Raw genomic sequence first — 14,692 nt, 5'->3', positions numbered from 1 at the left:
CTTTGTATTTTCTGTGAGATAGTAGACTGTGTATTTAATAGATATTTCTGAAGAGCTGGGGAGAGTTTATTCCATATTCAGTACACTGTATACTTAAGTTTCATTTCAGCAAAGTGACATTGTAATGCTCCTCCCAATCCACTTCAGCAAAGTGATCTTGAAATGGTCCTCCCCTCTCCCTGGAACAGTTAACTCCTTACATGGCTGAACTCGCTCAGATGCCAGTTTTCCATTGTCTGTAGATTATGAATTTTATAGCATGGATATTTTTTATATAGATTTAAGTCAATAGTACATTATTTAAGTTAAGCTGCCTGTGTGACTGTCCACCCTCATGTTTCTCTTGATTGTTTTCATCATTCACTCACTAATTCTTTGCCTTTATTTTCACAACGAGTGTTATTCATGTTATTATCAGTTCAGAAAGGCAGACAGACAAGGTGAGATAACATGTACATTTCTTTTTTAGTAAAACATTCTTTGAGAATTATATACAATGATGAGTCAGAAACACAACATTCATTACACACAACCCAATATCACATTTTTCCCCACAGTGGCATAAGTCTACTATTCCAAACTGATGTCATAAATAGCCAACACTATTTCTAAAGCTCTGGGACTGTACTAGACCAAATACCAATTTGATCACTTTTCAACTGGATTTGAAAAATCCTGAATGTTACTAAGTGTTCATTACAGCTAGTGAGGATCAACAGAGCTATACAGTGTGCATAATATCTACACTCTTAGAAAAAAGGATTCCAAAAAGGTTCTTTACGGAGGGATAGGGTTCTACCAAGAACTGTTTTGATCAGAAGAACCCTTTTTGGAAGACAAGGGTTCTTGATGATTCTTTGGGAGGCAAAATGGATTCTTTGGAAGGCAAGAAGGGTTCTACATAGAGCCATATATAATATTTCCCAGCATGCTCTATTGCAGGAAGATTTTTAGAATTGTTTGTTTTACTGTAATATCTGTGTTTTTGCATGTACATTGAATGGTTGATTAATTGTATGCTACACAAAGATAATATCTAAACTAATCCAATCGGTTTGTAATTGGATTCATTGCACCCGTTACTGAGATAGTTGTTCCAGTTTAAATGATTGACGTTGTCTCAGTATTCAACCTTTCCTACCCTGCCGTCATTCTGAATGCAGGTTGGGGGTGATTAACAATTCCAATTGTTGGATATCCTATCACTGGCTGGATTTATGAATTACACATCACTTTGCAAGCCAGCATAATGTGACTATCAGGCCTGATGTGGCCTGTAAACCAGGAGATTCCTAACACCAATGTGTTATGGCATAACTAGGCCCTCAGACAAAGGCCTTATGATACATGCAATGTATTATCATAAATAATTACATTTTAAAGGCTAATAAGGCTGGTGGAACCGTTCATAGAGGGTCCTAAGAAGAACCCTCCAAAGATCAAAGGTTTCTTGGTAGAACCCTTCATGGGCAGTTCTATGAAAAACCTTTAGACGTTAAAGTGGTTCTTGGTAGAACCCTACATAGAGGGTTCTAGATACAACCATATAGAGGGGGTTCTTAGAAGAACCCAACATAGTGGGTTCTAGATAGAACCCTCTGCAAAGGGTTGTACCCAGCACCAAAATGGGCTGCCCTATGGTTACAAACCAAAATCACCTGTATGGCTCTACTTAGCATTTCTTTTCTAAGAGTGTAGGTCTAACAAACATGTAGTGCTGATATTATCTGATAAAAAATAATCAGAACATCCCCTGAAATCTCTCCCAGATATGAAGTAATAACTTGTTGTGAGCCTGAGAGATATTGCTAATACAGGTAGACTATGTTACATTGCTGCTGCATTCTGCACTCATCATGTCTAACATAATGACAGATGGACTACCGATGATAAAAAACAACAAGCACATCAGTAATACTCTACAGTGAAATATTCTCCCTGGAGTTTCATAAAAGAGAACTCTAATTTGAGGTACTTATTTTACCGGTCACTTACTATCAGGTTCAAACTCAGTCTGTGTGATTGACAGGGGAAATGATCAGAGGGGCAGAGTTTTTACCATCATGATTAACACTAGGGTTGAAGCATGGATATAGTTTCTCAGTGAAGGTGTAACCAGTGAAAGAGTAGATATGAGACCTGGCCTCCACATCATAAAAGGAGACCTGCCCCTCCTCATAATCCACAAATACCCCCACCTTCTGGGGCTTCTCTCTCAGGTTGAGGGGGGTAAAGATGGGGGCACAAGCTGCGTACTTACTCCTATCTGTCAAGACCACAGCCCAGCATCCACTATCAGGGGACAGTGTGATATTCCCCTTCCTGTTTATGGACTCTCTGGCCACTCCTAAACTCCATCCAGTCTTCCCTGTAAGTCACCTCATAGTAAAATCTCCCTGAGGAGAATCCCTCCTTTCCCAAGACAATAAGGACAGGATCAAACCTCTTTGGGTTATTAGGGAGATTCTGTTGTGTCTCCATATCTAACTTCTTTCCCATCCTCAGACAGGATGAGTTCACGTTGTGCTGTATCAGGGTCCAGAGTCACATCCTCTGCATACTGCTGAATCCTCTTCAGTTTGATGTCAGGCAGCTTCTCAATCTCTTTATTCAGTGTCTCCTCCAACTGACACGCCACTCTCCTCAAAGTCATCACACAGAGATCACTGTGAACACTGATCTCAGACCAGTCCTTGGTGTCTGGAGGGGTGCATAATGATGGAAAGCTCTGGACTAGATGGAGGTGGTCCTCAGTGTGTGAGAGCTGCTCCAGCTCAGTGCTTCTCCTCTTTAGCTCAGTGATTTCCTGCTCCAGCTCTTTAATGAATTATTCAGCCTGCCTCTCTGCTGCTTCCTGCTTCTTCTCAATCACCTCAATGAGCTCAGCCTGGTTCTTTTCAATGGAGCGCATCAGAACAGTGAAGACCTGAGCGCTGTCTGATATCTCTCCCTCAGAGTTTCTCTTTCTGAGCTCTACTGAGTGTTTGATCTCCTGAACCTTCTGCAGTTTCTCCTGGATTTGCTGTTGCACTTTTGCCTGTGTTTTTTCTAATTTACCCTTCCTCTCTCCAAACTCTTCCTCTAGAGGGACAGTATGGTGAGTCTCGTGGTCTGTTTTTATGCACAAGACACAAACACACATCTGGTCATTTCTACAGAACAACTCCAGGAGTCTCTCGCGTGTCTTGCATATTCTGTCTTCCAGGTTCTCAACAGGGTTGATCAGCTTGTGTCTCCTTAAGGCTGTGACTCTCTAATGAGGCTCCAGGTGAGTCTCACAGTAAGAGGTCAGACACACCAGGCAGGACTTCATGGCCTTGAGCTTCGTCTCAGTGCAGACATCACAGGACACTTCTCCAGGTTTTGCAGGGCATTGGTCTGGGCTGCTGGTAGCTTTCCTTTTAACTGACTTCCTGAACTGAGCAGCCATCTCAGAAATGAAAGCATTAACAAAGAGAACTGGTCTTTTATCAAATGTATTTGTACACATGGGGCACTGGCACAGGTCATTGCTATCCCAGTACTTTCTGATACAGGCCATGCAGAAGTTGTGTCCACATTGAATAGAGACTGGCTCAGTGAACACATCCAGACAGATGGAGCACAGGAACTGCTCTTTAGACAGGACATTGCTGGAGGATGCCATATCTAGACAGAGAAAAAGTGAAATTGCAATCTTTTTATCTATACTCTTAGAAAAATGGGTTCCACAAATGTTATTTGCAGAGGGATAGGGTTCTACCAAGAACCGTTGTGATCAGAAGAACCCTTTTTGGAAGAAAACGGTTCTTTGTAAGTCAAAGGGTTCTACCTAGAGTGTGTAACATCCAAATAACTGTTTTTTTGTAAGAAAGTTTTTTTTAATGATTCTTTGGAAGGCAAGAAGGGTTCATCATAGAACCATTCATAATATTTCACAGCATGCTCTATTGCAGGGAGATTTATAGAATTTGTTTCTTTACTGTAATAATTTATCTGTGTTTTTGTATGTATGTTGATACATTTTATGCTACACAAAGATACACAACATACAGTTTTCTAAACTAATCCTTTCTGTTAGTTACTGGATTTATTGCACACATTACTGAAATGGTTGTTCCAGTTTAGATGATTGAGGTAGCCTTAGTATTCAATCTTCCCTACCCTGGCAGTCATTCTGAATGCAGGTTGCAGGTGATTAACAATTCCACTTGTTGGATATGCTAACTTTGGCTGGATTCCAATATGAATTACACATCACTTTGCAAGCCGGCATAATGGGACTTGCAGGCCTGATGTGGCCTGTAAACCAGGATATTCCTAACACCGCTGTGTTAGGGTATAACTAGGGCCTCAAAGAAAGGCCTTATTATATATGTTATGTATTGTATTGGCTCCCGAGTGGCGCAATGGTCTAAGGCACTGCATCTCAGTGCTAGAGGTGTCACTACAGACACCCTGGTTCGAATCCAGGCTGTATCACAACTGGCCTAGATTGGGAGTCCCATAGGGCGGTTCACAATTGGCCCAGCGTTGTCTGGGTTTGCCCTGTGTAGGCCGTCATTGTAAATAAGAATTTGTTCTTAACTGAATTGCCAAGTTAAATAAAGGTTCAATCATTTAAAAAAAATTCAACTACATTTTAAAGGCTAATAAGGCTGGTGGGTTCTACTCGTTCATAGAGGGTTTTAGTTCTAACCCTCCAAAGATAAAAAGGTTCTCGGTAGAAGCCTTCATAGATGGTTCAAGCAAGAACCTTTAGCTGATAATTTTTTGGTGGTAGAACCCTTCCTAGAGGATTCTAGGTAGAACCATATACAGGCAGTTAACTTATGGGTACAAACCAAAGAACTCTGTATGGTTCTACTTAGCAACCTTTTTTTTCTAAGAGTGTTGAATCAGTCAACTCAGTTGTAGTTTTAGCTTTAGAGTTTCCAGCATTGCGTTATGGGCGGATACTAGCCAATCTTGATACAATGTGTTACCATATAGCATTGAAAATAGTCTCCTAACCAAGGGATAAAGAGTTTAAACATACAGTTGAAAAATAAAAAAGGATTTGCACACAGTAAACACAATAAAGTAAAAGAGGTAGTAAACACACTAAAGCTTACCCACAATTTGTCTGTCCATGTTAATCTCTCTACTCACCTGCATGTGTTTGTGGATAATATCTTTGTCCTTTCTGTGAGAAAGATATAGATATATCTGAAGAGCTGGAGAAAGTTTGGTACCGTACACAATACACTGTGTACTTCAGTTTCATTTCAGCTTAGTGACGGTGCAATGCTCCTCCCCATCCACATTTCTTCCCCATCCACTGTTCCTCATGGAAGTTAACCCATTACATGGCTGAACTCTCAGATGCCAGTTCTCCATTGTCTGTAGAGTATGAATTTTTAGCGTGTGTGTGTGTGTGTGTGTGTGTGTGTGTGTGTGTGTGTGTGTGTGTGTGTGTGTGTGTGTGGATATATACATATATATATGCATACACTATACACAGGCAAATGCACACACATACACTATTTCAATCTCGTGCACACAAACACTCAATTTCAATCTCAAACCCATACCAATAGGCACGTGCGCACACACACACACACACACACACACACACACCAACAACACTCACTATCGAGTTCCAAACTGCCCCTGGAAGCAATGTCAGCACAAGAACTGTTCGTTGGGAGCTTCATGAAATGGGTTTCTATGGCCGAGCAGCCGCAGACAAGCCTTAGATCACCATGTGCAATGACAAGCATCGACTGGCTCGGGAGAGGTGAAGGTCGAGTCATGCGTCCTCCGAAACATGACCCACCAAAATGCACTCCTTAACCCCCGCCCACTTAACCCGGAAGCCAGCCGCACCAATGTGTCGGAGGAAACGCTGTTCAACTGACAACCGTCAACGTGCAGGCACCTGCCCGCCACAAGGTGTTGCTAGAGTGCGATTAAAGCCAAGTAAAGCCCCCCTGGCCAAACCCTCCCCTAACTCGGACGACGCTGGGTCAATTGTGCACCGCCCTATAGGACACCCGGTCATGGCTGGATGTGATACAACCTGGGATGGAACCCGGGTCTGTAGTGATGCCTCAAGAACTGCAATGCAGTGCCTTAGACTGCTGCGCCACTTGGGGAGCTTGTCATGTACGTGTTGGTAAGAGTCTCACCTTTCCACAGAGGGGTCATAATAGTTTGTAGCCCAAACTGATTTTTGAACTGATTTTCAGGTTGTTTCATGGTCTTACAAACACCGCTCTAGCTCTGTCAGCTTTCACTGCAGATGCGGAAGTGCGACATCCACATGCAGTGGATTGAGACTCATCCATTGCAATACAACCGATATCTCTAGCTTAAACTGACAGATTTTAATGGAGATTTTTATATTATGCTAATTAGATTTCAGCGGGGGCGCAGACATTGACCTTAGGAGGTTAAGCCATAATCACTGTTTTCCCACGTGGACAGATTTTGACGGGAGTGAAACCTCTCGCTTCGGCTATCTCTCTCTGTGAATACTCATCTATTGCTTCAATAGCATTTCTTACATGTTTTTGAGTTATATCATGTTGTTATGTGTCTAGTATACCAATCCGTCACCTCAAAGGAAGTCCCCTCAGAAAATTAGTTGTTTAATTCAAATTTTCAAAAACAGTTGTAAATATCACAGAGTGGGCCTTTAACTCTGTTATGTGAATACTCATGTGTGTGTATGCATATGTGTTTGTCTATCCCACAGCCACCATTGTGCTGAATGAGCTGAACTGGACAGACGCATTAGAGGCCGTGTTTAGGAAGAACAAGGAAGAGGATCCTACTCTACTGTGGCAGGTGTTCGGCAGTGCCACCGGATTGGCTCGCTACTTCCCAGGTGAGTAGCCAGCCAGCCAGCCAGCCAATCGGCTTAAGCCCTCAGCCCATGACCTTAAAGTGGCTATTGATGGAGACGTAATGCCCTGGGCCACTTTGTCACGTTGTATTTACTCAACACTCACACACACTGAAAGAACACACAGAAAGAGAGAGAAAGATCACTATCTCTCTCTCTCACACACACACACACACACACACACACACACACACACACACACATAGAGCTCTCTCTCACACACACACACGGAGGTTGGGAAAACAGTGAGTCACGGCGATCCCTGTGTTTGTCACCAAGGCCTGGGTAGCTGTGGGCTTGTTGACACACACACACACAGGGACGGGGACAGAGACGGGGACAAGGACACAGGGACAGCCATCAATAGCCTCCTTATGCCCTTCCCCTGACATGACAGACCTGAAAAGCAGTTTGTGAAAATTGTTAATGTAGAAAGTTTTTTTTAAATATACCAGTCAAAAGTTTGTACACCTACTCATTCAAGGGTTTTTCTTTATTTATTTTTACTATTTTCTACATTGTAGAATAATAGTGAAGACATCAACACTATCAAATAACACCCAAAAAGTTTTAAACATTTTTTTTTAAAGCCACTCTTTGCCTTGATGAAAGCTTTGCGCACTCTTGGCATTCTCTCAACCAGCTTCATAAGGAATGCATTTCAAGCCATCTTGAAGGAGTTCCCACATAGGCTGAGCACTTGTTGACTGCTTTTCCTTCGCTCTGCAGTCCAACTCATCCCAAACCTTCTCAATTGGGTTGAGGTTGGGTGATTGTGGAGGCCAGGTCATCTGATGCAGCACTCCATCACTCTCCCTGGTCAAATAACCCTTACACAGCCTGGAGGTGTGTTCTGGGTCATTGTCCTGTTGAAAAACAAATGATTGTCCCAGAAAGCGCAAACCAGATGGGACGGCATATCACTGCAGAATGCTGTGTTAGCCATGCTGGTTAAGTGTGCCTTGAATTCTAAATAAATCACAGACAGTGTCACCAGCAAAGCACCATCATACCTCCTCCTCTATGCTTCACTGTGGGAACCACACATGCAGAGATCAATCAATCAATCGAATGTATTTATAAAGCCCTTTTTACATCAGCCGATGTCACAAAGTGCTATACAGAAACCCAGCCTAAAACCCCAAACAGCAAGCAATGCAGAAGTAGAAGCACGGTGGCTAGGAAAAACTCCCTAGAAAGGCAGGAATCTAGGAAGAAACTTAGAGAGGAACCAGGCTCTGAGGGGTGGCCAGTCCTCTTCTGGCTGTGCCGGGTGGAGATTATAACAGTACATGGCCAAGATGTTCAAACGTTCATAGATGACCAGCAGGGCCAAATAATAATAATCACAGTGGCTGTAGAGGGTGCAACAGGTCAGCACGACCAGGTGGACTGGGGACAGCAAGGAGTCATCAGTCCAGGTAGTCCTGAGGCATGGTCCTAGAGCTCAGGTCCTCAGAGAGAGAGAGAATTAGAGAGAGCATACTTAAATTCACACAGGACACCGGATAAGACAGGAGATATACTCCAGATATAAAAGACTGACCCTAGCCCCCCGACACATAAACATTTGCAGCATAATTACTGGAGGCTGACACAGGAGGGTTCGGGAGACACTGTGGCCCCGTCTGACTATACACCAGGACAGGGCCAACCAGGCAGGATATAGCCCCACCCACTTTGCCGACATTGAAAACAATAGAGGTCCTAAAACGGAACCTTGAGGAACACTGAAATGTACAGTTGATTTGTCAGAGGACAAACCATCCACCGAGACAAACTGATATCTTTCCGACAGATAGGATCTAAACCAGGCCAGAACTTGTCCATGTAGACCAATTTGGGTTTCCAATCTCTCCAAAAGAATGTGGTGATCGATGGTATCAAGGCAGCAAGCACTGAGGTCTAGGAGTACGAGAACAGATGCAGAGCCTTGGTCTGATGCCATTAAAAGGTAATTTACCACCTTCACGAGTGCAGTCTCAGTGCTATGATTGGGTCTAAAACCAGACTGAAGCGTTTTGTATACATTGTTAGTCTTCAGGAAGGCAGTGAGTTGCTGCGCAACAACTTTTTCAAAACTTTTTGAGAGAAATGGGAGATTTGATATAGGCCGTTCACCTACTCTGCGGCTCACAAAGGAAAGACTTTTCCACAAATTAACTTCTAACTGTTAATTGAAATGCATTCCAGGTGACTGCATCATGAAGATGGCTGAGAGAATTCCAAGAGTGTGCAAAGCTGTCATGAAGGCAAAGGGTGGCTACTTTGAAAAATCTAAAATCTAAAATATATTTTGATTTGTTTAACACTTTTTTGGTTATTACATGTGTTATTTTATAGTTTTGATGTCTTCACTATTATTCTACAATGTAGAAAATAGTAAAAATAATGAAAAACCCTTGAATGAGTAGGTGTGTCCAAACTTTTGACTGGTACTGTATTTCAGATTCATTGAATACAATAACATCAGCTGAAACGTTATTAAGCGTGTGCTAAAGCAATCTATTCACTCTTTATGATAGTAAGTTAAAATGGGATTCAAGTAAGTTTAAGTTGAGAAAAATGAAGAAACCTGCACACTGCTCTTGCTAGTATCACTGCTGTTTATTAAGCTTTATGTATCGGCCTTAAGGCCTTCTTTAGAGCTTTTGTGAGTGTTTTTAATTTGCACCCTTATGTAGACATTGCTCCACCCACATCCGTTCAATGCAGCGTATGGTGTTGAAGTCAAGGAAAAGGAAACGTGTTACCTGTCACGACTTCCGCCGAAGTTGGTGCCTCTCCTTGTTCGTTCGGCGGTCGACATCACCGGCATTCTAGCTACCACCGATCTACATTTCTTTTTCCATTTGTTTTGTCTTGATTGTACACAGCTGGTTCCCATTACGTTATAATTTATTCTCTATTTAACCCTCTGGTTCCCACATGGTTTTGTGCTTGTTTGTTCTTTGTTTAGTGTTCTAGACTTCTGTGCGCTGGTGTGTTTTTCCCTGAGTAGAAATTGTTTCTTTTCGAGTGAAGTACGTCTTTTACTCAGTTCTGTGTCCTGCGCCTGACTCCGTCCTACCGCTGCACACTGACATTACCAAAAGTTTTCTAATAAAATGTGTACATAAAACGTATTCAACACGTCTGTAAAACCACATTTAGAATCAAAGTAAGTTGAATTTAAAATGCAGTGTTTAAAGTCAAACTGTTATGATGTATGTAACATTCAGCTGGTTAGTAGTCTCTGTCTGGACTTAAATTAAACATTATGCTGATACTGTGAAGTGTGTTGTCTTTTCAAATGCACTTTAAATAAAGTTTGATTTGATTTAAATTGTCTTTGTACCCAGCATCCCCTTGGATGGACTCGCGAAAAACACCCAATAAGATCGACCTCTACGACGTCCGGCGGCGACCGTGGTGAGTGGAGACATTGAGTCACTGCCTGTCTCGTTTGTCTCCTGGTCCTCCATCTCTCCAAGTGTTTCTCAGAACGAACATTGCCTGCCCTGCTTGAACCTAGCTTTTTGTTCCCCATATTAAACACTGTTTGAGAAACACACACACGTGTATACACACACACACACACACACACACAAAGATGCATAACCCTGTTACTTTACAATTGACATTTAAAAGTCAGACCGCTTTTGACAATATTTTTTTTCTTCTGTTGGTCTATTAGTTGGAATCATTAGACATAAGGTAAAAGTTTCAAGTGTTTTTTCACCGCTGTATTTATTTGCTTGTTTGTTTATCAGGTACATCCAGGGGGCAGCGTCTCCTAAGGACATGCTGATCCTAGTGGATGCGTGAGTGACTCTCTTTTTGTGATTCATATTTACAGTCAGAATCCATTTCATGACCAGTCATAAAAACAAGTTCTGACTTCCCCCCACCACCAGCCTGTAATGCTGAGCTTAGAGCTGCATCAGCCCTCTCATGACTTGGAGAGACTGAGGAAATAGAATACGTCATGAACTATAGCGAAACCATCATTTGTGTTGCTGTGAATGTACACTACCGTTCAAAAGTTTGGGGTCACTTAGAGGGTTTTCTAATGATCAATTAGCCTTTTAAATGATAAACTTGGATTAGCTAACACAACGTGCCTTTGGAACACAGGAGGGATGGTTGCTGATAATGGGCCTCTGTATGCCTATGTAGATATTCCATAAAAAAATCTGCAATTTCCAGCTACAATAGTCATTTACAACATTAACAATGTCTACACTGTATTTCTGATCAATTTTATGTTATTTTAATGGACGAAAAATTGCTTTTCTTTCAAAAACAAGGACATTTCTAAGTGACCCCTAACTATTGAACGGTAGTGTATACCTAAGAATTCTCAACCACAATTACACATTTGTTTACATTTTTATATTTTACTAATCTTATTCAAAGTGAATTACAGTCAGTGGTTAGTATTACACAGACCTTACACATAGGGGCTCCCGAGTGGCACAGAGGTCTAAGGCACTGTGTTAGAGGCATCACTACAGACCCTGGTTCGATTCCAGGCTTTATCACAACCGGCCGTGATTGGGAGTCCCATAGGGCAGCACACAGTTGGCCGGGGTAGGTCGTCGTTGTAAATAAGAATTTTGTTCTTAACTGACTTGCCTAGTTTTATAAAGGTTAAATAAAAAATAAATGTAACAACATCGGAACAAGCTAATAAGTACACAATTTTCATTGTTTTGAACAAAAAATATAAAACAATACGACAATAGGAAGTGCCTACAATTCATGAACTCACTTATTCGTTTTCTTGTAAAACTAAAGTGACAGTGGTTGTGTAAGTGCTGCTACTACCTTTAGCCTGCTTTACACACCTGATACAAGGCAATTACAAGTGTCCCTATAAACTCCCACAATACTCCCCCACAATGTGCCTGGAATGGAAAGGCTGGCACCACGCCAGCACCTAAATGAGAACAATAAAAAATATATATGAAAAATCCATTTCACCCCCTTAGCTCTTGACACGAGGTAGATAATTGGCGGGCCCGATTGACAGGCTATTTCAACATCAAAGCTGTGCTGCTGCCGTCGTGGTGATGCCCGAGCAGAAGAAATATAAAAGAAACAACCCTTCACTCCTCCTTTTTCCGTTCTGTGCATTTTGTCTTTACCTGCAACCAATTAAAGCATGTTTTTATATATAGACCATCTGCTCTCAACTTCTCTCACATCCAATTTTAACTTGAGTGGTGCTAGGTTCAAGTGTAGGCCTATATAATTAAATGTCCAATCCTCGGCGCCGCTACGACAACACGAAATGTCAGAATTAAAGTGACTCACTCTATGCTAATGTTAGCCTTTCATGTAGCGTTAGCGTCGGCTAGAGGAGGCATGGTGATAGCGCTTTAAGTCCACTGCTTGGTTAGCCTAATGACGCTAGCCACTTCCCCTCACATGTTTATCCTGATAGGCCTATATCTAGAGAGCCTATTAGTGTTAGCTAAAAGCCTAGTAGTCACGCGGCCTGTGGTTGTTTTAATGCCTCTTTGTCTCTGTCTGTGTCCCAAATGGCACCCTATTCCCTATAGTGTACTACTTTTGACCAGAGTCCCATAAGGCGCTAGTCAAAAGTAGTGCACTGTATAGGGAATAGGGTGCCATTTAGCATTCAACCCATGTCACGCACTTCATCACACTCAATGTTAGTATTATAGCTTCAGCCGTGGCAAATTTAAAGGGCAATGTCTTTCTGGGCCCCTGAATGCTAACAGGCTAGTTAGTGGTCTTATTGCATATGTAATGGTGGCACCACACTTAGGCCTAGTGCTAAATATGAATTACAGTATGGTGGTGTTGGTTGAGTCAGATACATTTGTTGTTTATGTGGTCTGATTCCCCTTGCTCATTACTCTGCTGCGGATATAGATGTGTTCATCTAAGAGATATTCAATTGAAATTCCTCCACACAAACAAGAGAAATACAACAACAGACTATTTTAGCTCTTGGCTGAAGGAAGCAATCCAGTTCAAGTTAAATCCAGATCAAACAAGCACATATTTGTCTGGAGAACACAGTCATAGATGTGTAACATCTGGTAATAACCTGTTCCTGTGGTATCCAATACCCTTTCTCTCCTTCCTGTAGGTGTCTGAGTTAACGCTCAAACTGATCAACTCCTCCAAACCAGACAATGACTGTTTTTCATGGTTATTCTCCCATTACACTGTAGTAATAGGCACGTAATAACACTGTCATAGATATGTAATAACAGGTTATAACGTCTGTCCGTAGGAGCGGCAGTGTCTCTGGCCTCACCCTGAAGCTCATCCACACCTCTGTCAACGAGATGCTGGAGACGCTGTCTGACGATGACTACGTCAATGTGGTCTATGTGAGTATCCAAGGCAGGTGGCAGAACATGGTCTTTACACGCAGGCCATTTATAGGACGAATGGAATGACTGTGGTCTTTACCCATTATAATTATAGGACCAATGCAATGACTTTGTGCTAGTCGTTATTGTGTTTGAGGAATGGGTTGTTGGAATGAAAAGCCAACTGACATTTACTCTTGAGGTGCTGACCTGTTGCACCCTATATAACCACTGTGATTATTATTTGACCCTGCTGGTCATCTATGAACGTTTGATCATCTTGAAGAACGATCTGGCCTTAATGGCCATGTACTCTTTTAATCTCCACCCGGCACGAAGAGGACTGGCCACCCATCAGAGCCTGGTTCCTCTGTAGGTTTCTTCCTAGGTTCCTGCCTTTCTAGGGAGTTTTTCCTAGCCACCGTGCTTCTACATCTGCATTGCTTGCTGTTTGGGATTTTAGGCTGGGTTTCTGGCCTTTTGGTTGAAGTGATCTGGATGAGTGGATGGATTTATATGTCTTCAATCAGATATGGGCTTGAATACACACATGAATGTACTGTGTGTGTGCGTGTGTGTGTGCGTGCGTGTGTATATGTGCCTATAGTTCAGTGTGTCCATATACAATTATTTACATTTACATTTACATTTCCATACACAATTATCTGTGTTCAGCAGAGTCAAGTGTATCAGAGCGTAAATCCGGAGCATGTGTAACCAACTCAACGGCAGCCCATGTGAGTGCCAGCCAGACAAGACGATATGAGAATGGCGAGGAATGATGAAATACAGATGCGACTATCCGGTTCCCGAATTTAAAATGAAGGAGATGAATAGAGAAGTCCCTGCAATGATTGGAAATTCTGTGAGAAACTGGATTTCCCGGGAGTTAAGGGGCTGGGGACGGGGGACATCTCCATCCATAATTATTTATAAACCAATATTTTCTCTGCTTCCGCCCCAGCATGTTAGTCTTTATTTGGATCTGCAGAAACACAAGTCCCCCTGTGGTGATATCTGAAAACTTTCCATCAATCCCCCCAGTTCTTATGTCTCCACACCCTTCCAACTCATTAGGTTATGGAGGGGAACGTTTTTCTGAAGAGTGTGTGTGTGTGTGTGTGTGTGTGTGTGTGTGTGTGTGTGTGTGTGTGTGTGTGTGTGTAAGTTTCTCTCCCTCTCGCTCTCTCTCACTCTCTCTCTCTCTCTCTCTCTCTGTCTCTCTCTCCCTCGGTCTCTGTGTCTCTCTCTCCATCTCCCTCTCACTCCATCTCCATCTCCCTCTCTCTCCATCTCCCTCCATCTCCCTCTCTCTCGGTTTCTGTCTCTCTCACTCTCTCTTGCTCTTGAATCTGAAATTGCTGTTGGAATTGATTTGATTTCTGTATGTTCTAATTACATTTGTTTTTCTACTTCCTTAATAACAAGACATTTCAGTTTTAGTATTTTTCAGAGAGGAAGTCCTAGCAACCCAACGGTTGTTTGATGCTAA

The 14,692-nt window shown here is 42.3% G+C and overlaps 1 protein-coding gene and 1 pseudogene across 2 annotated transcripts in view; one reads left to right on the top strand and one right to left on the bottom strand.

Moving 5' to 3' along the window:
* The window catches only part of LOC106576572 (voltage-dependent calcium channel subunit alpha-2/delta-1), a 186,383-nt gene that overhangs the window by 118,263 nt on the left and 53,428 nt on the right, over positions 1-14,692 (top strand). Inside the window, exons 7-10 of the mRNA XM_045700027.2 lie at positions 6,719-6,850; positions 10,210-10,279; positions 10,621-10,671; positions 13,119-13,218. Of these exons, the coding sequence (XP_045555983.1) occupies positions 6,719-6,850; positions 10,210-10,279; positions 10,621-10,671; positions 13,119-13,218 (353 nt within the window). The remainder of the gene's footprint in view (positions 1-6,718; positions 6,851-10,209; positions 10,280-10,620; positions 10,672-13,118; positions 13,219-14,692) is intronic.
* LOC106576573 (E3 ubiquitin-protein ligase TRIM39-like) lies at positions 447-5,266 on the bottom strand (annotated as a pseudogene). The gene is made up of 2 exons (XR_014381205.1): positions 5,131-5,266; positions 447-3,648 (listed from the first exon to the last, which is right to left on the bottom strand). The product of XR_014381205.1 is annotated as an E3 ubiquitin-protein ligase TRIM39-like (transcript).

The sequence above is a fragment of the Salmo salar genome, chromosome 17 (genome assembly GCF_965601325.2).
Source record: "Salmo salar chromosome 17, fSalSal1, whole genome shotgun sequence".
In the NCBI taxonomy this organism is placed as follows: Eukaryota; Metazoa; Chordata; class Actinopteri; order Salmoniformes; family Salmonidae; genus Salmo; species Salmo salar.
This window is presented reverse-complemented; position numbering and strand designations above follow the sequence as displayed.